The sequence below is a fragment of the Macaca nemestrina genome, chromosome 10 (genome assembly GCF_043159975.1).
Source record: "Macaca nemestrina isolate mMacNem1 chromosome 10, mMacNem.hap1, whole genome shotgun sequence".
Lineage (NCBI taxonomy): Eukaryota > Metazoa > Chordata > Mammalia > Primates > Cercopithecidae > Macaca > Macaca nemestrina.
Window position 1 is genome coordinate 4,477,813 of NC_092134.1, and position 20,495 is coordinate 4,498,307.

The 20,495-nt window shown below is 47.0% G+C and overlaps 1 protein-coding gene across 2 annotated transcripts in view; it reads right to left on the reverse strand.

Annotated features, from left to right (window-relative positions):
* Positions 1-20,495, reverse strand: part of LOC105493325 (transmembrane protein 132C) — a 434,894-nt gene that overhangs the window by 148,446 nt on the left and 265,953 nt on the right. Inside the window, exon 3 of one of the 2 annotated variants that reach the window (XM_011760893.3) lies at positions 16,432-16,578. The exons of the other annotated variant lie outside the window; for it this stretch is intronic. Within the exon in view, the coding sequence (XP_011759195.2) occupies positions 16,432-16,578 (147 nt within the window). The remainder of the gene's footprint in view (positions 1-16,431; positions 16,579-20,495) is intronic. 2 annotated transcript variants of the gene reach the window in all.

Below are 20,495 nucleotides of genomic sequence, written 5' to 3' on the forward strand. Positions count from 1 at the left end.
TAACAACAGTCTGTGAAATCTGAAGGGTTTTCCAAAGTGGATGAACTTTGCATGGCATGGTGGCTCAGTGGCGGCTGAGAAGACAGTGAATATGTTCTCTGAGACACACAGAGCCTTAGGGATATTAAAAATCTAGCCCCACAACCCTGTTCTAGTGTCCAATCCACCTGCCTCTGCCTCCCAAAGTGCTGGGATTATAGGCATGAGCCACCGTGCCCAGGCTGATTTATGTTTTAAAGAGAACACTTTGGCCATTTTGAAAAGAAAGATGGGGCTGGCATTGGTAGAAAGAGCGGAACTAGAGAGCCCAGGTTAAGTGAGAATTTAGAGGAGACACAAGGTGAAGCCCGCACATGGTCCCTGTTCATACACAGTAGCTGTCCCTGCAGCAGACCCAAGGGGGATGCACCAGTGACTCGGTGGATCCCAGGCTCACAAATACCATGCTAGAGCTTCCCAGGAGTCACGGGGCTGGCTCTGGCACAAAATCCTAAAAATCCACAGCACGATTCCCACGGTGAGTGGTAATCTCAGGCCACTCGACAGCCAAGTCATTTCTGAGTACATAAAATACGAGTCTCAAAGGTCAGACAGCCTATGAGTAATATGTGGGTAAAGATGGTGGGGTGTGAATGGGCGCGGTCTCTGTGCAGGGTAACATGCTAATATCTATACGATTTGTAAATGCCCACACCATTTTACTCAGCTAGTCCACTGCTGGAGTTTACTTCACGAATATGATTACAGAAGTACAAAATAGTCTTTGCATAAGGTTATTCAAAGCAGTACTTTCAGGAAAAAAAAAACCTGGGAACAACCTAAATGCCAGGTCCTATGGGGGTTGGTTTATATAAATTACGCTATATACCATAATATACAAATGTTTGAAAAAAATAATAAAGAACTTTATGTACTAACATGGAAAAAATACAAGATACATTGTTAGATAAAAAAAAATTGGCGTTGCAGTGGGAGAGGAAATGTGTGTGTGTGTCTGTGTGTGTGTCTCTGTGTGTGTGTCTGTGTGTGTCTGTGTGTGCCTGTGTGTGTCTGTGTGTGTGTCTGTGTGTGTGTCTCTGTGTGTGTGTCTGTGTGTGCCTGTGTGTCTCTGTGTGTGTGTCTGTGTGTGTGTCTGTGTGTGTCTGTGTGCCTGTTTGTGTGTCTGTGTGTTCCTGTGTGTGTCTCTGTGTGTGTCTGTATGTGTGTGTCTCTGTGTGTGTGTCTGTGTGTGTGTGTGTGTGTCTGTGTGTGTGTGTGTGTGTGTGTCTGTGTGTCTGTGTGTGTGTGTTTGCATATGCAGGAAATATTTTTGGAAAGGTATGCATTAAACTGCAAATGTTGATCACCTCTGGGGTCTTGCACTGGGTGGCTGGAGGCAGAAATAGATATTTGTATATAAGTCTGTATAATTTTTGAGTTTGGAACTATATAAATGTATTACCTGTTACCCCCAAATAAATCAAGATTATAAAAATAATAGAAGTAGGAACAAGGGGGAATATACCTTAGGAAGGTGACAAATTGCAACAAGCCTAGGACCTTTAGTGTTGGCTTATAAATAGTCAAAGTAAAAAATACTCAATCACCAGGTGCCCTCTGACTGGGCACTGTTCTCTCTTTTACCTATGGGTTGCCCTGAGGGTGGCAGTAAAGGCCAGAGCCAACCAGCCACTGAAAGGAAGAGGGAGGCGGACAGGATACAGCTTCCAGTGGGAATCTGGAGTGAATCAAAGGCAGCAGGGCAGTATAGCTCAGTGGTTGGCCTGTGCCACTGCATTAGTCTATTCTCAGGCTGCTAATAAAGACATACTAGAGACTGGGTAATTTATAAAGGAAAGAGGTTGAATGGACTCCCAGTTGAGCATGGCTGGGGAGGCCTCACAATCATGGTGGAAGGCAAAGGAGGAGCAAAGGCACATCTTACATGGTGGCAGGCAAGAGAGCGTGTGCAGGGGAACTGCCCTTTATACAACAATCAGATCTCATGAGACTTAGTCACTGTCATGAGAACAGCATGGGAAAAACTCAGCCCCGTGATTCAATTCCCTCCCACCGGGTCCCTCCCATGACATGTGGGGATTATGGGAGCTACAATTCAAGATGAGATTTGGGTAGGGACACAGCCAAACCATATCTGCCACCAAGGAAAAACAGTGCTGTGCCTCTGCCACAATGATAATGCAAGATATTCTGCACCACTGTGTGAAAAATCTCAGGAAGAACTTAAGGAGGCCTTGTTCCATAAAAAACACAACTAACACTCCAGGTGGGCACCCCCATATATTAACCCACTTAATCCTCACAAGCACTCCTCAGCAAAGGTACTATTATTACTTATCATCTCATTTTCATGTGAGACCAAAGGAGACTGACTAATGTGCACAAAACCACACAGCTTCCAGGCAGAAGAGCCGAGATGTGAATCCACGTTGCCGGGCTGGCTCAAGAGACCACGTTGTTATTTGTGGCACCAAATTGCTTTGTGGAGTACTTGAAATCTGAGCACCGTGTGAGCAAAAACTTTACCTCTGATGTAGAAAACAAATCCATTACATTAAAAATAAAAAGGCAACTGCTCATTTTTTACCGCTGTTTGCCACTGTCTTGTGAAGATCATTCAGCCAGGTACGAGAAGGAGTCTCAGTAACAAGAGTCTGTGAAATCTGAAGGGTTGGCCGGGCGCGGTGGCTCAAGCCTGTAATCCCAGCACTTTGGGAGGCCGAGACGGGCGGATCACGAGGTCAGGAGTTCGAGACCATCCTGGCTAACACGGTGAAACCCCGTCTCTACTAAAAAATACAAAAAACTAGCCGGGCGACGTGGCGAGCGCCTGTAGTCCCGGCTACTCGGGAGGCTGAGGCAGGAGAATGGCGTAAAAACCCAGGAGGCGGAGCTTGCAGTGAGCTGAGATCCGGCCACTGCATTCCAGCCTGGGCGACACAGCGAGACTCCGTCTCAAAAAAAAAAAAAAAAAAAAAGAAATCTGAAGGGTTTTCTAAAGTGGATGAACTTTGCATGGCATGGTGGCTCAGTGGTGGCTGAGAAGACAGTGAATATGTTCTCTGAGACACACAGAGCCTTAGGGATATTAAAAATGTAGCCCCACAACCCTGTTCTAGTGTCTAGTTTGCTCTCTGAGGACCAGTAACAGAGGCATGGAGTTTGCTCTCTGAGGACCAGTAACAGAGGCATGGAGTTTGCTCTCTGAGGACCAGTAACAGAGGCATGGAGTTTGCTCTCTGAGGACCAGTAACAGAGGCATGGAGTTTGCTCTCTGAGGACCAGTAACAGAGGCATGGAGTTTGCTCTCTGAGGACCAGTAACAGAGGCATGGCTTCAGCGGGAGGACCTCGCCTGTGCCTCTTGGTAAGGCAGGGTCTCTAAGACGAGACACTGTTCTGAGATGCACCTGCTTTATGTCAGAGGCCAGAGCATCAGCTTCCCAGCCTCCCCCTAAAGCCAATTACTGGTCTGGCAAGAGCTTGAGAGACTTGTTAACTTGATATAATAAATCATTTCAGGACAGATGCTGAGAGATATATTTGCTTCATACATTTTCAGTTTTGACTGGGGACCACATGTCAGACTATGATGGGGATGAAGAAAGCAGAAACTCCTCATTCTGGCCATGAAATACCTTAAATGAGGCTTGGGTGCCAAAAGAAATGAAATAAGCTTCCAGAGGTGATGCTGGGCAGGGAAGTGGGAAGGGTGCCTTGGTGTAAGATGACAAGCCTGTCAATCTCTCTTTGCTTAGGAATCCTTCCTTGTTGTGGGAGAAGAAAGGGCATTTAGAACCAGAGAGAAAAGGATTAAAATATTGACACTGATCTTTAGTAGCTGTGTGGGCTTGGCAAGTAGTTGAACTCCTCTGAGTTCCCCTGTTTTTCACTTTTATGTTGCTATGCTACAAATCACCCCAAAACGTAGTGGTATAAAACTAAAGCAATCATTTTATTGTTTCTCATTGTTTCTGTGAGTCAAGAATGCTGGAAGGGCTTAGCTGAGTGTCTTTGGCTTGGGTCTCTCATGCAGTTGCTGTCAGACAGTGGCGGGAGCGGTCAGGGGCAGCTGGACACCATGCTGTATTCACAAGGCTCAGGGGTCCTCCTTGTGGCCTTTCCACATGGGATAGTTGGGCTTCCTCACAGCATGGTGGCTTTGGACAATAGGGCTCCCTCCATGTTGGTGCAGGGCACTTTTATGATTTAGCTTTGAAAGTGACATAGCATCACTTCCACTCAGCACTATGAGTCAACCAGTGACTGCAGCCCACCCAGTTTCAAGGGAAGAAGACAAGGTTGCCACCCCTTCATGGGAGAGTGGAGAGGTTCCAGAAGAGCATGCGGGTTAGGGACATGGAGAGTATGTTCCTTGGGAATATTTCTGAAAAAAGTACAACCTATAACACAGAGTGTCCTAATTTGAAGATGGATCCTATTACTACTCACCGTATAAGGGAAATGGGTGATGGTGTGGACAAACTGTCCAACACTGTGCAGGTTCTCACGGGCGCCATGCCCTACACATCGGCTTTTACTGCCCAGCATCTATTCCTCCTCTGTAGACACATCCTGACTTCTTTTGGGAAAATTCATTTCCTCCATGGTAGGTAGTCTTGATGGGATGACAAACCGTGGGGCTTGCATTTTGAAACAGCATCAAGCAATGGGGAAGCCCCTTCACCATGTCAGAAATCAAATCGAGGCTTGGGATGCCAGACCTGGCCCTTCAGTCTCCGGTAAAATCTTCTTTCAGGCTCTTTCACAGCCTCTCTTCAACTGTTCCTCTCTGCCACTCTGCACCCACCACCCCAATGCCTCCAGCAAATTCTCTTGGAAGAGTTTATTTATCTACAAATGGCAGACAACTCGGGCCAGGCGCAGTGGCTCATGCCTGTAACCTCGGCACTTTGGGAGGCCAAGGTGGGAGGATCACTGAGCCCATGAGTTTGAGACCAGCCTGGGTAACACAATGAGACCCTTTTTCCACACAAAAATACAAAAACTAACTGGGTGTGGTGGTGCACACATGTAGTCCCAGCCACTCAAGAGACTGATATGGGAGGATCACCTGAGTCCAGGAGGTCGAGGCTGCAGTGAGCCATGACCGTGCCTCTACTTTCCAGCCTAAGTGACAGAATGGGATCTCATCTCAAAAAAAAAAAAAAAAAAAAGTTAGGCAACAACAATAACCTCAATGATCTTGGGCTTTAATGGTCAACGTTTGCCACGAACCTCTATGGAGTCCAGAAAGCCGAAGGCCTGGCGCCTGCTGCAGGTGAAAAGGAGGGAGAGTTGTACGGAGACCCACACAACTTGTGTATCAATAAATTATCCTGCTGCAGATCCTCACAGAAGCCTACTATAAGTTTTGGGTGCGTGGAGTGGGAGACACTTTTTAACTTGTTTTAGGAGGGGACCCAAAATGTAAGTTTATGCCATTGGTTGGGAGATTTTAATTCGTGGTAGTTTGCAATCTTCAAACATCTCTTACAGAAAGCAGTTGGTTTGAGCAATTTCCTTTAGGGAAACGCAGATTATTTTAGCACTTCATTCCTCTAAGCACTGCTGAAAACTGTTTAAGCAGCTATGAGCGTGTTCATGTTCCAGAATTCTCCAAAACAAATAGCCAAGCACAGTTATGTATATAAGGTATGCAATTGAGACTGCTTAAATGAATACTAATGGGCATTTTATTCACCATTTTCAATGATTTTGGGTTTTTTTGGAAAAAGCCTTCTCGTTTTATTACCTGCCTGATTTACTTTTCTCCCTTGCAGCAGAGAGTCCCTGAAGCATGATGCTGGCTCTTGAATTAAGGAGCCTGGGGATGCAGCAGCTGCTTCTGTTCCGGGCTGGGGGAAAGAACGGGAAAGGCATCATTCACTGTTCTATGGAAGCATGTGGATCCCAGTCTCCTCCAAGGAGGCCTGGGGAACACTGGCCCAGAGACCACCCCATCAAACTAGAAGCTGGAAAACAAGAGGAGCAGGGAGAAAGAACTCCACGCCATGCACCAGGATCCCAATTAGGGCTGACACTTAGAGTCGTAAGAACCAGAGCTCAGATGCGTGTTTATAGCATCTGCTGGAAATACAGGAGCGTCTGTGCGATTTGGTCTGTTTAAGACGGCGCGTGTGGTGAAAATGAGGGGCAGCTGAGTCTTTGAAACAGCTGGCCTCCTTTCTAAGTCCCTCCAAAAGAGGCACAGTTGAGTTCCCGGACAGCTGTTTGCTGCAAACTCTGTACCTGGACAATACAGGCAATCAACCTCCTAAAGAAAACAGGCATTATTTTGACTCAAACAGGCCACTTTTGCACATGGTTTACTTCCTGATGAACAATTTTTCCTGAACAATATGCCTTTTGTTTGATTTGCACAGTGATTTTAAACATCCAAGCAAATGTTAAAAAATGGAAAGATTTCTGGATTTTCAGCAGGTCTAGAAAAATCCAGAGATGTGGCAACTCACAGCCTGCATTCCCACCTGGGAAGGCTCTAGAGCCTAAAGAATGAATGTGTCCTCTAAGAGGGTGCAGCCTGCCACCCTCCCTGTCTCTTGCAGCCTGCAGAGCATGGGCATTCCACCCACTTCCTTACCCACCTCCTCCTTTCACCTGTCCCTTGCCTTTGAGCTCCTGGTTAAATGGCACAGAATTTCGCGTGGATGCCTCTGAGTCCAGCTAGCTTTGCAGCCTCTTGGCATGCAGCCCTACAATTACAAGTGTCCATGACAGCCAGTCTATAGGACGGATGAAGTATCTCAGGAGGGTTTCCAAAAGGCAACATGCATCCCTTGAGTAAGGTTGAATCAGGTGGACAGAAAGTGTTTCCTTTTTAGATTCTTTTAGAAGCTTTGAGGTTAAAGCGAAAGTCTCCCAGAGGGCCTGTAACCATTCCTGGGCACAGACACCCCTGGAGCTGCAATAAGGAGGGATTGGAGGAGTAAAAGGGGTGCCACACGGGGCCCCTCCCTCTCTTCCCGCAGGCCATTCCTGGCTCCCCACCTCTTCCCTGGCCCCGTCACTCATCTGGTGCCAGCTTTTGGTTTTGTTCCCCAGTTTCTATGTTGTCACCCCAGGGAGAAGGGGTGACAAAATAAAGTTAGGAACAGCAGAAACTCGGACTAGAGATCCCTCACAGCAGCTCCCAGGGCTCCACGATTCAGAGCGGAGGGAAAGGCAGCACCATATCATCGTAGAAATGTCTGCCACTGGTTCATTTATACTAAAAAGCTGGGAACAAACAACCCAGGTGTCCCACGAGGGGCTTTCTAAATAAATTCAGGTCCATCCGCTTACTCAGTCATTTAAAAAGCTAAGTATGGGACAAGCAAAGTACTTTGGCAATGTTAAGTTACCAAAAGAGACATAACATATTACAGACTGATCCCAATGGTATAAACATACTTATATACACTCTGCAAGGCAGGACGCAATAATGGTAATAGTCACATAAGATACGGAATATGGGTTTAAAAAACGTATCTTTGAATACGTTTTTATGATTATGAAAGTAAAATAAAGGCACTGAAAAAAATAAGCCTAATAAAAAGGGAAGTAGAAGGAAATCTCAGCTTGGTCTGGCTGCAAGCTTGTCCAACCTGTAGCCCACAGGCTGTGTGTGTGGTCCAGGACGGCTTTGAATGTGGCCCAACACAAATTCGTAAACTTTCTTACAACATTATGAGACTGTTTTGCAATTTCTTTTTCCAGCTCATCAGCTATCGTTAGTGTTAGCATATATTATGTGTGGCCCAAGGCAATTGTTATTCCAATGTGGCCCAAAGAAGCCAAAAGACTGGACATCCCTGCACTCTCATGTGTCCACAGCACTTCCCTGACACCTGCTAACACCTTTCTAACCTCCAAGGCAAGCACACAGCCTCTTGCTGCTAACATTAGCCAGCTAGACTTCAATAGGATTTTTATGTTTTTTTTTTTTTTTTTTTTTTTGAGACAGAGTCTCACTCTGTTGCCCAGGCTACAGTGTAGTGGCGTGATCTTGGCTCACTGCAACCTCTGCCTCCTGGGTTCAAGCCATTCTCCTGCCTTAGCCTCCTGAGTAGCTGGGATTACAGGCACGCACCACCACACACAGCTTAATTTTTGATTTTCAGTAGAGGCAGGGTTTCGCCACGTTGGCCAGGCTTGTCTCAAACTCCTGACTTCAGGTGATCCACCCGCCTCGGCTTCCCAAAATGCAGGGATTACAGGCATGAACCATAGCACCTGGCCAGGAGTTTTATGTTTTAATTGTATTTGTTTATGCTCACTTTTATTTTGTGCAACTGATAGGCGTTTTCTCCATTTATTTGTGTACATTAAAGTTATTTTTAAAATAAAACTTTTTTATGATTTGCATAAATACTCATATGGATGCTTATTTCCTGCGAGTGCCTTTATTCTTTTCTTTATCTACCCAATGGTATGACGCCTCAGTTCTTGAGACCATTAGAAAGATTTACTGAAATAATGTACACAGAGCATTTTGTAAAGTGCCCGAGACAGTGAAATATACACAGTATTATTCTGTGTGCTGTCAAGCACTATAAAATCTACAGAATATTACGGTTTTCTATGTAAGTTTCTATTTTTAAGATACTATATTTGCTTCTGGAAGAGATGTGAACAGTAGTGTTTTAATAAGAATGCCTAAATGGGAAACTTGAGACGCATCAGTGAACCGGTTTAAGTGAAGGTATTTAGCACCTAACAGCGCAGGTGCATGTGGGCCAGTGGGAAGTTGAGCGGCAGGCAGGTGTGCCTACACCAACCCCACTGGGGAGCCCGCCTCATCAACAGCCTCAGGGGGTTGCATTACCAACACAGAGTCCCCCCTAAACTTCAGAGCATGCCTACAGTTTAAAGAAACACTTCATTTTTGGCATTTTCCCTGGAGGAATGAGTTTAAAGTAAGGCTCCAGGAATGCTTGAGGCAGAAACCTTTACTAGATCAAGGTGCAACGTTTGAATCAAAAGCAGCCAGGGTCCGCTCTTCCCTCCTGCCAGTGCTGAGGTCAGACTCACTGCTCGCTTCGCTGCTCCCCAGCTGCTCAGACTCACCCAGACACCTGGTTTTGAAAAAAGATGCAGATCAGGGAAAGGAGATGAAGGGGGAAGCGGAAGATGCTTCCTAAGAAACAGGAGGATGCCAAAAGGACGGCAAGATGTGTTCCTGCCTTTCAGCACACTGTCCACATGCTTGTATGCCTCTTCCCTGCAGACACAGAAGCATTGGCCTCATGCTCGATCCTCTCAGTCACAGGGTGCTGACGGGGAAGGACCTGGGCGGCATGCTAATTGCTCTGTTGGCCTCGCACCCTGTAAATACGACGTGCACTCTGGTAAATTGTTGGCTGACTTTGCCTGACTGTCGAGATGCTCAGATCTCTCCCAGGGTGATGGGGAGCCTGGAAACCAAATGCCACACAGTTTGGTGTGTGTACGGACCGGGTGCAAGCTATCTTCCTGGGTCTGAGTGTTTATAGACAGATGGTTTCAGGACCATAACAACCCACAGGTCTTTCAGAGGTTCTAGGTTACAGGGAGACAGTGCTCCAGCAAAACAGCTGTCTTGTTTGACAGTTTTCCTAACAAGTGCTCTCTGCCTGTCTAAGAGGCCATTTCACCAGGGGAGGAAGTGGGGGGCTCTTATGTTTCTGAGAGTCTCAGGTTGGGTTCGTTAGAAGCAGATCATAAGATGAGGATTCATTTGCAAGTGACCGAGTAAGGATGTTGTTTCCTTTCTCCCCACCCACCAGGAGAAACTGGAAAGCGAGAAGGGGAGAGGGAAATAGTTCACATTGCAGGACGAAGCAAAGGGAAGGTGTGCTTTCAAAGACCCAGCCTGCAGCCTGATCCTGTGGGAAGCTCTGAGTCAAGCTGTGTCCATGACAATTCAGAGTTGTCTGCAATGGGGGAGACGGGGCTGGGCTTTCGCACTCCACACCCATCCATCATTGGCAAAGAGGACCCCAGGGAGAAGCTCCCAGGCTTTTCTAAGAATCTGCACGAGTGCACAAAAGTGAGGGGCAGCCCCAGGTGGTGCAGTGACGGAAGCAGGTTCAGGATGACAGAGCAAACCCCAGGATTACGGACTGAATTGCTCCCTCCAAAATTCATATCACAAAGCCCTCATCCCCAGTGTGACTATATTTGGAGAGCAGGCTTTTAAGATGGTAATTAAGATTAAATAAAGTCATAAGAGGGGGCTCTAATCCCATAGGACTGGTGTCCTTACAGGAAGAGGAAGAAACCAAGTACAGTGGCTCACACCTGTAATCGCAGCACTTTGGGAGGCCAAGGTAGGTGGATCACTTGATCTCAGGAGTTTGAGACCAGCCTGGGCAACATGATGAAACCCTATCTCTACAAAAAAAATACAAACATTAGCTGGGCTCGGTGGTGCATGCCTGTAGTCCCAGCTACTTGGGGCACTAAGAGAGGAGGATCGCTTGAGCCCAGGAAGTCAAGGCTACAGTGAGTCCTGTTTATACCACTGCACCCCAGGCTGGGTGACAGAGCAAGACCCTGTCTTGAAAAAGAAAAGAAAAGAAAAGACACCAGGAGCTTCTCTCTCTCCACGCACAGAAGAAAGGCCCTCTGAGGACATAAGATGCTCAGAGGGTGGTGATCTGCAAGCTAGGAAGAGATTTCTCACCAGAAACTACCCTTGACAGCACCCTGATCTCAGACTTTCCAGAGTCCCGATGGTGAGAAAATAAATTTCTGTGTTTTAAGCCAACCAGTGTGTGGAATTTTGGTCAGGCAGCCCTGGCTGGCTAACACACCTACCGATGGATATAGAGCAGTAAAAGAGATGTACCGGGACCCGGGTAGAACAGTGTCTGTCAGCCAGGGTGGTCCATTGGGTGTATTTCGTATTAGGACAAGAATAAGCTCAAACGACAGCTTGTTCTCCGAGGCAGAACTTCTGGGTTTGAATTCCACCTCCACCTCTTACTGAGTGGGTTTGAAAAATGCATCGTGTCTCAGTTTCCCCCCCATGTAAATTGAGATCATAGCTCACTTTGTCTACCTCGAATGCTTGAAGCAGGATTAGATGCTTAGGAGGATTATATGCAAAGCATTTGGAGAGTGCGAGGCACACAGCCAGCACTGCTTGTCTCACCTATGATTCTTCCTTCCTCACTCACTCAAGCGCCATTTTTCAGCCTATGCTGAGCATGAGACGGTTCATCACTTACCAGGTGTGAGTTCATATTCGGGACAGTCTTTCAGTATCTCTTCCTTGAACTTTCCCCTGATAAGACTCCTGGCCGTGGATTGTCAGCATGGTAGCTGGCAAGTACCGGGCACTTGACAAATATTTGTTGAAGAAACGAACGTGGGAAAGGGGACATCTAGAGCTTCCCACAGATGGAAACTGTGCAGAACATTTCAGCGACAGGGGAAATTTTCTGAGCCAAGCAGCCCTTTGACACGCGAGGGGGTGATGGTGGCTTTACTGAGTGCTGCATGCACTCCCTCCACACACCCACCCCGTATGTCTGGGTGGCGAGGACTTCCTCACCCCATGGCCTGACCTCTTGACTCACGTTGGCCAAGGGGATGTTAGTGGACAGGACACCAGTTTTGGTCTTAGGTGAGAGGATAATGAGCTGCTGTGAGAGGAGCACGCCAAGAATAACTCTGCCCCTTCAGCCTGGGCCCAGGACCAAACACACATGGACGGACAGACACTGAGCTCAAGGCTTGGAGCTAAGCCCAGCCAGCTCACACCCCAAGGCAGTCTCCTGTCTCAGCTTCCCCTTAGCAGGCCCAGACTGCACTTGACCTACAGCCCTGGGAGTATGAGAACAAAGCTTGGACAGTCGCCCCAATATCCATGGATCCAATATCCATGGATGCTCAAGTCCCTTAGATAAAATGATGTAGTAGTTGCATATAACCTATGCACATCCTCCTGTATACTTTAAATCATCTCTAGATTATTTTTCATACCTAATATAATGTAAATGCTATGTAAATAGTTACTGTGATACCATATTATTTAGAGAATAATGACAGGAAAGCCAGAGTCTGTATATGTGCAGTACAGGCAGAACCTTCCCCCCCAAAAATCTGGAATCTGTGAACACAGAACTCATGGACGTGGACAGCCACCTGTAGTTATAAAGCACTGAGATTGGGGTTTTTTTAATGTGGCATGACTGTGGCAAATCTGTCCATATCCTAGAGCCTAGAACCTATGAATATGTTATCTTCTAAGTCAAAGGGACTTGGTAGATGTGATTAGGTTGAAGATCTTGAGATAGATGATCTAAGTGGGTCCTATGTGATCATGGGGTCCTTACGTAGCTGGACTGATACACTGGATTTTCATACTACAACACTTTCACAAACCACGTAGCCAATTCACAAGTGGAGAGGCCAGATACAAGACATAGGGTGGAATGGGGACTATGGCTAATTGGAGATTTTGCATGTCCCATCAAATGTCACTGAAATTTTATTTCTGCATGAAAAACACAGGTCAACCAAGTTCAATTCAGGGACGACTAGTTCATATGAGTTAAAGAATTGGAAGAGAGCAATGAAACTAGTGTAAAGAGAATGGCACATGGAGGCGGTCTCTCACACACCATATATTTTCAAGCCATTTTAGGGATTAGTGAGGCCCTTGGTGCCCATTCATGGTCCTGTTTGAAACTTATAGACTAGAATGACTTTCAGAGCCCTTGAGGCGTGTTTAACCACTAGCTTTCTGCCGCTCTCAGAGCTCAGCTCCCCAGATCAGCTACCATCGTCTCCTGATGTAGAAGGCTTCTATGTTTGGAGATCAATAGGGGTGAGTGGTCATGCAGGTAAGGGCCAGGGGACATGCTCTGAAGCTGTGTTTGTTTACAAAGCCACCACTTTTAGTTAGACTTGGTGTGTGTGTTTCGTGTTTGTGCCTTTGAAGAAACAGCCATGGATGGGAATGGTTGGCAAGGGGATCGTAAAACCTTCCAGAACCACCTTTCTGGACCTGCCTGGGGAAGCCTCTGGTGTGGCAGCCCCTTTGTGGGCTGACTAGTTTCACCCTTTTGAAGCTATTTGTCTCCCCAGGTTCCCTGTCTTACCAGCCAGGGGACGTGGCCAACAGGGGAATGTGGCCGAGATCTGAAAACACAGTTGCAGCTTCCACATCTCAAATTGGTGACTCATATAAATGCAAAAGCTCACAACGGGATATTTCAAGAGCCAAAGACAAGGAACGAACCACTCTCTGCACTTGTGAATGCCATCCCGGCCAGCACAGGCTCTCAGAGTCCTGCCGAGAGGTTCCTGCAGGCAGCCACAGTCATGGCCTTGGTGGAGCTCATTGCCAACGAGGTTTCAGGTACTTGACTGAGCAAGCCTCGCCTTGAAGCAAGAATACACACTCCTGGCTGGCACTGAGTGCTTCTGCTGCACCCAGCCGGGAAGGGTGACACCGTCGCCCATGGCAGTGCTATACATAACAAAGATCTTGCTATCAGACCTCAGCTACCAAGAAAGCTTCCATGGGAAGGAATGCCATTCCCCACCCTGGGAATCTTGGAAGGTGCGCTCACTGGCCTGACCTCAGTACCCCAAGGTGTCCAAACCCAGCATTTCAAAGACTCAGGACTGAATGGGCATGGCGGAGCCATGCTGTAAGAAGACAGAGGCAGGCCAATTCATCTACATCCTAATTCTTAGAACCTATGAATATGTTACCTTACAAGGCAAAAGGACTTTGCAGACGTGATTAGGTGAAGGTTTTGATATGGGCGATGATCCGGGATTATCCAGGTGGGTCCAACATGACCACAACGGCCCTTAGAAGTGACTCCACCCAATGCACTGCCCGCCCTCCTCTTTGAACACATTTCTTGCGTCTAACCATCTGCAGGCCTCTTTCTGTGCCTCAGATGCCATTACTCTCTATTTCTGCAGATTCAGATCTTCCTCTTGTCCACAGTCTGCCAAAACATTCAGGATGGCTGGCTGCAGACACTCATGCACAATGCTTACCACTGAGACTGCAAACACAACGGGGTCAAAGCAGGGCTCCTGGAAGCTCAGAACAAACAGGGTGACAACAGAAGCCCTTCAGGACTCGATACCATGAGGCTCATCTCCCTCGCGCTGCTTCTCATTCAGGTTCCCACCTGAAGAACTATTCACATACATAACTTCGCCACCTGCCAATGAACACATTCACTTTCATTTGCATAATCAACACTAATCTTATGGGTTAATTAGACTTTATGTGCATTCGATTCAGGAGATTTAATTTGGCCTCTGATCTCCTGCTTGGAACAAGGGACTCATAAAACACATTCCTTTCTGGCCATGTTTTCACAAGTTCAAGGATTCGGACACCCAGCCTTCGCCCCTGACCTCCTCCCCGCCAGATGCACTAAAAATCCTTCTTGGGGTAATGGTGGTGAGGGTTGGCATTTGAGTTTGTGAACTGTTCGGGACACTGGAGTTTCTTTTTCTGGTTACACATTAAAGGAAGGAGAGAGGAGGGGTTCTATGGGCAAAAGAATAGCGTGGTTCTAAACTAAGTAGAGAATTTGAGGATTTTTCATGGTGCCTTGCAGCTGTCACTTAAGAAAATGTGTCCAGTAATAGAATATTTCTTTCTTTAATACTAATCCCTTCAGAAAAATATACTGGCAGAATATATCAAGAGCCTTGAAAAATAATCTTACGTTTTGAGTCTAAGAAGCCACCTTAAGGAAAAGGGGATGTGGATAAAGATTTATGTGAAAGGTAGTTTATTGCTGCATCATCTATAAGAATAAATCTTGGACATACGAGGGGCCACAAACTGATGAAAAAAATGTTCCATATTACTAATCATCAGAGAAACACAAATCCAAACGACAATGAGATGCCATCTCACACCAGTCAGAATGATGATTATTAAAAAGTAAAAAAATAACAGATGCCGGAGAGATTGCAGAGAAAAGGGAACACTTACACACTGTGCGTAGGAAAGTAAATTAGTTCACTCACGGTGGAAAGTAGTTTGGAGATTTCTCAAAGAACTCAGAACTACCATCCAACCCGCAATCCCATTACTGGCTATCTACCCAGAGGAAATAAATTGTTCTACCAAAAAGACACAGGCACTCATGTGTTCGTCGCAGCACCGTTCACAATAGCAAAGACACGGAATCAACCCATCCACCGTGAACTGGATCAAGAAGATTTGGTATACATCCACCATAGATTACCACACAGCCATAAACAGAGAACAACATTTTCACATCCTTCGCAGCAACACGGATGCAGCTGGAGGCCATTATCCTGAGCAAATTAACGGAGGAATGGAAAACCAAATACCGCATGTTCTCACAAGTGGGAGCTAAACAGTGGGTACATGTGGGTATAAAGACGGGAACAACAGACACGGGGGAGTGGGGAGAGAGGGAATAAAGGGCTGAAAAACTACCCATCGGGTGCTCTGTTCACCACTTGGGTGATGAGATCATTCATACCCCAAACCTCAGCCTCAGGCAACAGACCCCCATAACAAACCTGCACATGTACCCCCTGAATCTAAAATAAAAGTTGAAATTTAAAAACAACTTGGAATCAACCTAAATGGTAAAATACAGGCATCGTCGGTTGTTTATATTATGTTAAATCCATCCGATAGAATATTATAAAGTTATTAGGAACGTTTTGGAGGAATATTTAATGTTAAGAGAAAACGTTTCCAATACAAGTGAAAATGGTAGTGTCCTTAAAATCTGTACGTATTTGATGGTGCCAAATTTGTAAACTAAATGTATTTAGTATCTATTAGCATTACACAGGTATAAAACCCTGGAAGGAAATGAACAAACATGTTATCAGTGGGTTACCCTTGATTAGTAAGGATATTGGCGTGTGATTCCCGCCTCATACAGCTGTGCTTTCCTCATATTCTAAAATGAGTATGAATTGCTTTTACAACCAGAAAACAATTATTTTCAAAAATCATCCAGGATGTCTACAGTGAATCTCACACAGCAGGTTCTTCTCCATTATTGCCACTGACTGTCACCTCCTTCCCTTAAATTCCATCCCGCGAAGACTCAATCTTACCCTTCATGAAAAATGAGTACTTTGTAACTAAGCACCTTCTGATAATGTGGGCAGGGCAAGGCCCCCAGAAAGTCAGTTCAGCTGCAGAGAATGCATAAGCCCTGTCGGAGCAGAGATGACCTCACCCTCCTCCAAAGCCCGCCCTGCGGCACCGCGCAGCGAGCGCCCCACCCCGCCCTGCTGTAGCGGCAGAGGGTCCTGCAGTGGATGTCAGTGCCTCCAGATTTCCGGGCGGTGGGTTCAACAGCTCCTCTGAGCAGCAGCTCACGCGAGTCCAAGTCAAGGCTCTTAGGCAGCAGCCGGCCTGGGCCCGGGACCAGGCACCACACACGCTTGCAGGGAACGCACCGCTTACCTGTTGCGCGGGCCGGGCCCCAGGCGCTGGCAGGCCACGGTGGCCGTCACGTGCTTTCCGCCGCTGCCCACCTCCTGCTTGACGCCCCACTGCCGGGGCTCGCGGGTCTGAGCACTCAGGATGTTCACTCCCTTCTTCACCTTGGCTCTGTGGGGATGAAGGTGGGAGAGAGAGAGCCACAGGGTTAAGGCTTGGCCTTTCCAACATACCCAGCTCTGCAGAGTTGCCACCGTTAGTTTCTGTTTTGCTTTTCCACTTCTTTCATATCTACTGAGAGGCAGACAAAGTCACCCGGTGGTGGTGATGCCAGGGCAGGGCGAGCGGGGTCTGCCTGTGGATAAGGCAGTCACAGACCTTGCTGTCCGGTTCTGAGGGGGAGGAAAAAGGACCCCGTAACTCACCAGACCAGGAGGTTGCGGGGCAGAGCTGTCAAGGCATGCACTCAGCCTGCCTGGGTCAGTCTCCTCACTCAGGGGGCTCTGTGCCCTGCCGGAGACATTTGGCAATGTCTGGAGACACTTGTGATTGTCATGGTTTTGTGTGGGAGGCATTGTTATCCAGTAGGGAAGTGGGGAGAAAGGAGGAATGCAGCTAAACAGCCTACAACCCACTTGAAAGCCCGCCACACAGAGTCACTGGGCCTACAGTGTCACTACTACCAGGAAAGCCGGGCCTGGGTTCATATCCCAGTTTCACCACTTTCTAGCTGTGCAAATTTGGACAAGGCATAACTTCTCCATGCCTCACCTCCTTCCTCTGTAAGAAAGAGAACGATCATAGCAGCTCCCATTATAAATAAAGCTGTTGTAATGATTAAACAGATCTAAAGAGTTTAGAACAAGAACAGTGCCAGGCATACAACACACACTTAATAAATGTTAGCGATTGTTACATCACTCCAGGGAAGTCCCCAGCCTGCTTAATGTAACTTGCCTGGCACACACTTAACAAAGATACATTAAGTCAGGGACCAAGAAACAAAGAAACAAAAAGGCAAAGAGCTCCTCCCAAAGCTGCTGTTGTTTTGATCACGCCACTTAGCCAGCCTCAATTTCAGTTTCCTTATCAATAAACGGATGAGACAAGTGGCAGCTTGAGCACACACATCTACTTATACCGTCTTCCTCAATCCCACTCACAGGAGAGCAAAAGGACTGTTTTAAAAGGCATAAGACAGCTGGGCACAGTGGCTCATGGCACAGTGGCTCATGCCTGTAATGCCAGCACTTTTCTTTTTTTGAAATGAAGTCTTGCTCTGTCGCTAGGCTGGAGTACAGTGGTGTAATCTTGGCTCATTGCAACCTCCGCCTCCTGGGTTCAAGCAATTCCCCTGCCTCAGCCTACCGAGTAGCTGGAACTACAGGCACCTGCCACCACGCCTGGCTACTTTTTTTGTATTTGAGTAGAGATTGGGTTTTACCATGTTGGCCAGGATGGTCTCAATATCCTGACCTCATGATCTGCCCATCTTAGCCTCCCAAAGTGCTGGGATTACAAGTGTCAGTCACTGTGCCTGGCCAATCCCAGCACTTTGGGAGGTTGAGGTGGATGGATTACTTGAGCTCGGGAGTTCGAGATTAGCTTGGCCAACATAGTGAAACCTCATCTCCACAAAAAATACAAAACTTAACTGGGTGTGGTGGTGCATACCTTTAATCCCAGCTACTTGGGAGGCTGAGGCAGGAGGATCACTTGAACCTGGGAGGTGGAGGTTGCAGCGAGCTGAGATTGTGCCACTGCACTCCAGCCTGGGCAACAGAGCAAGGCTCCATCTCAAAGTTATAATAATAATAATAATAAAATAAAAGGCATAATCTCATGACCAGAAGAGGAAATGCAGCCACAGCAACAGATTTGGGAAACTGGAAACTGGGAGTTCAGTGGATCAAACGAGTCAGCAGAACTTTAAAATGGAGCTTTAAGCTGTCAGTGAGCAGAGCCAACAGCCAACACAGTTTCTACCAAAGAATCCCCCAGACTCGGGAGCTGTGATATCAGTCACAGAATCAGAGCGAATGAGGACTGAAATACAGAGGGTTGGCTACAAGTCTGTTTAGGAGGCAGCCAGAAGCAAGTAAGCTTCCCTGTTTGTGATGCCAGGACTTCACACCAGGTATGGCTATCAGGGCGAGTGGGGAACTGGGGGTGCTGGGGGTGCCACACCGAATATAGAGGGACCCCACAACCCCATGTGTGCTGAAGGCTGAGATTCCCAGGCGGGTCCCCCTAGACTGGATCTTTACCCTCCAGGAGAAACACAGGATTCCAGAGGGTGCTACCATCCTAAAACCAAAATGCAATAGGCATTGACACTGTAGCCTCTCCAAACAGCCAGCCACACACCCTGCAGTGAAGCCTGAAGTCAGCAAGTGCTGTTGAGGGGCTCTGAGCCTCTCATAGCCTTTTAGTCCCCCCTCCTTTATACGAACTGGCAAACAGGAATTGTTAGACACTAAGAAAAGTCTCTATGTGACATAAAGACTGTGATATGCTGAAATAAAGATTTAGTACTCATCCCTGTTTCCTGGCATACAGCTCCTAACATCCTGAGAACAGTGATGTCTTCTTGTGTGCTAAGGAGGTGACTGGTGGCTGGGATTACAGGTAGCTTCAGGATAGTGTTGGTCACCAGAAAGACCAAGGCAAGAATAGAGAGTTTGGACTTTCAGCCCATCCCCTTAATCACCAGTGAGAACAGAGGGGCTGGTCACCAATGACTAAATATCTAATCAATCATACCTAGTTACAAAGCCTCCTAAAAGCCCCAGAGGACAGGATTTGGGGAGCGTCCAGATAGTTGAACCCACGGAGGTTCCTGGAAGGTGGTGTCCCGGGAAGGCAAGGAAGCCCTTCACACTCCTTACCCTACACCCTGTCCTACATGTTTCCTCATCTGTATCCTTCATAACATCCTTTAGAATAAACCAGTCAACATAAGCAAATGTTTCCCTGAACTCTGTGAGCCGCTCTAGGAAATTAATCAAACCTGAGGATGAGGTCATGGGAACCCCACTTTATAGTCAGTCAGTAAGACACAGAGAGAGAGACAGATGGAGACAGACAGACAGAAAGACAGAGAAACAGGCAGACAGAGACAGAGAGACAGAGAGAAACAGAGTCAGCCAGGGTTTGCAGTTGATATCAGAAGCAGGGAGCAGTCCTGGGGACTGAGCCCTCGACCCGTGGGGCCTGACAGTTTCTCCAAGTAGAGATGGTGTGAACTGAACTAGAGCACACCCAGCTGACATCTGCAGAATTGCTCACTCGCTTGTTGGTGGGAGAACCCCCCACCGCCCACCTGCCCCATGCTTGTCCACAGGAGTCTTCTGTGTTGGTCGTTGTGGGGTGAGAGCAGAGGAAGCAGTTTGCGTTTGTCCATGCAGAAAGACTGAAACAGGCAAATGCGGGGAGGGGAGAGCGGCAATCTTCAGGAAATAGAGCCTGTGCAGTAAAGGATATACATATTTAAAAAAACAGAGAATCCGTCGGGCATGGTGGCTCATGCCTATAATCCCAGCACTTTGGGAGGCCGAGGTGGGTGGATCATGAGGTCAGCAGATCGAGACCATCCTATCCAACATGGCAAAAACCTGTCTCTACTAAAAATACAAAAATTTGCTGGGTGTGGTGGTGCATGCCTGTAGTCCCAGCTACTCGGGAGGCTGAGGCAGGAGAAGCACTTGAACCCGGGAGTCGGATGTTGCAGTGAGCCAAAATTGTGCCACTGCAGTCCAGCCTGGTGACAGAGTGAGACTCTGTCTCAAAACAAAACAAAACAAAAAACAGAGAATCAGTCACATTCACTAAGAGATAAGAGAAGATATTGCAATAATGAAGCAAAAATGACTGCTATATCTTAAAAAAAGAACGGACAAAATGAGCCCTTGGAAATTAAAAATATAGCAAAAATGTAAAGTCAGTGGAATGGTTGATGGAAAAAGTTGAAGAAATTTCCTAAGAAGCACAGAAAAGACAAAAAAGTGGAAGACAGGAGAAAAAAAGTTAAGAGGATGACTTTGAGGTTCAATATGTGAATAATAGAAAAAAACAGAGAAAAGAAAGAG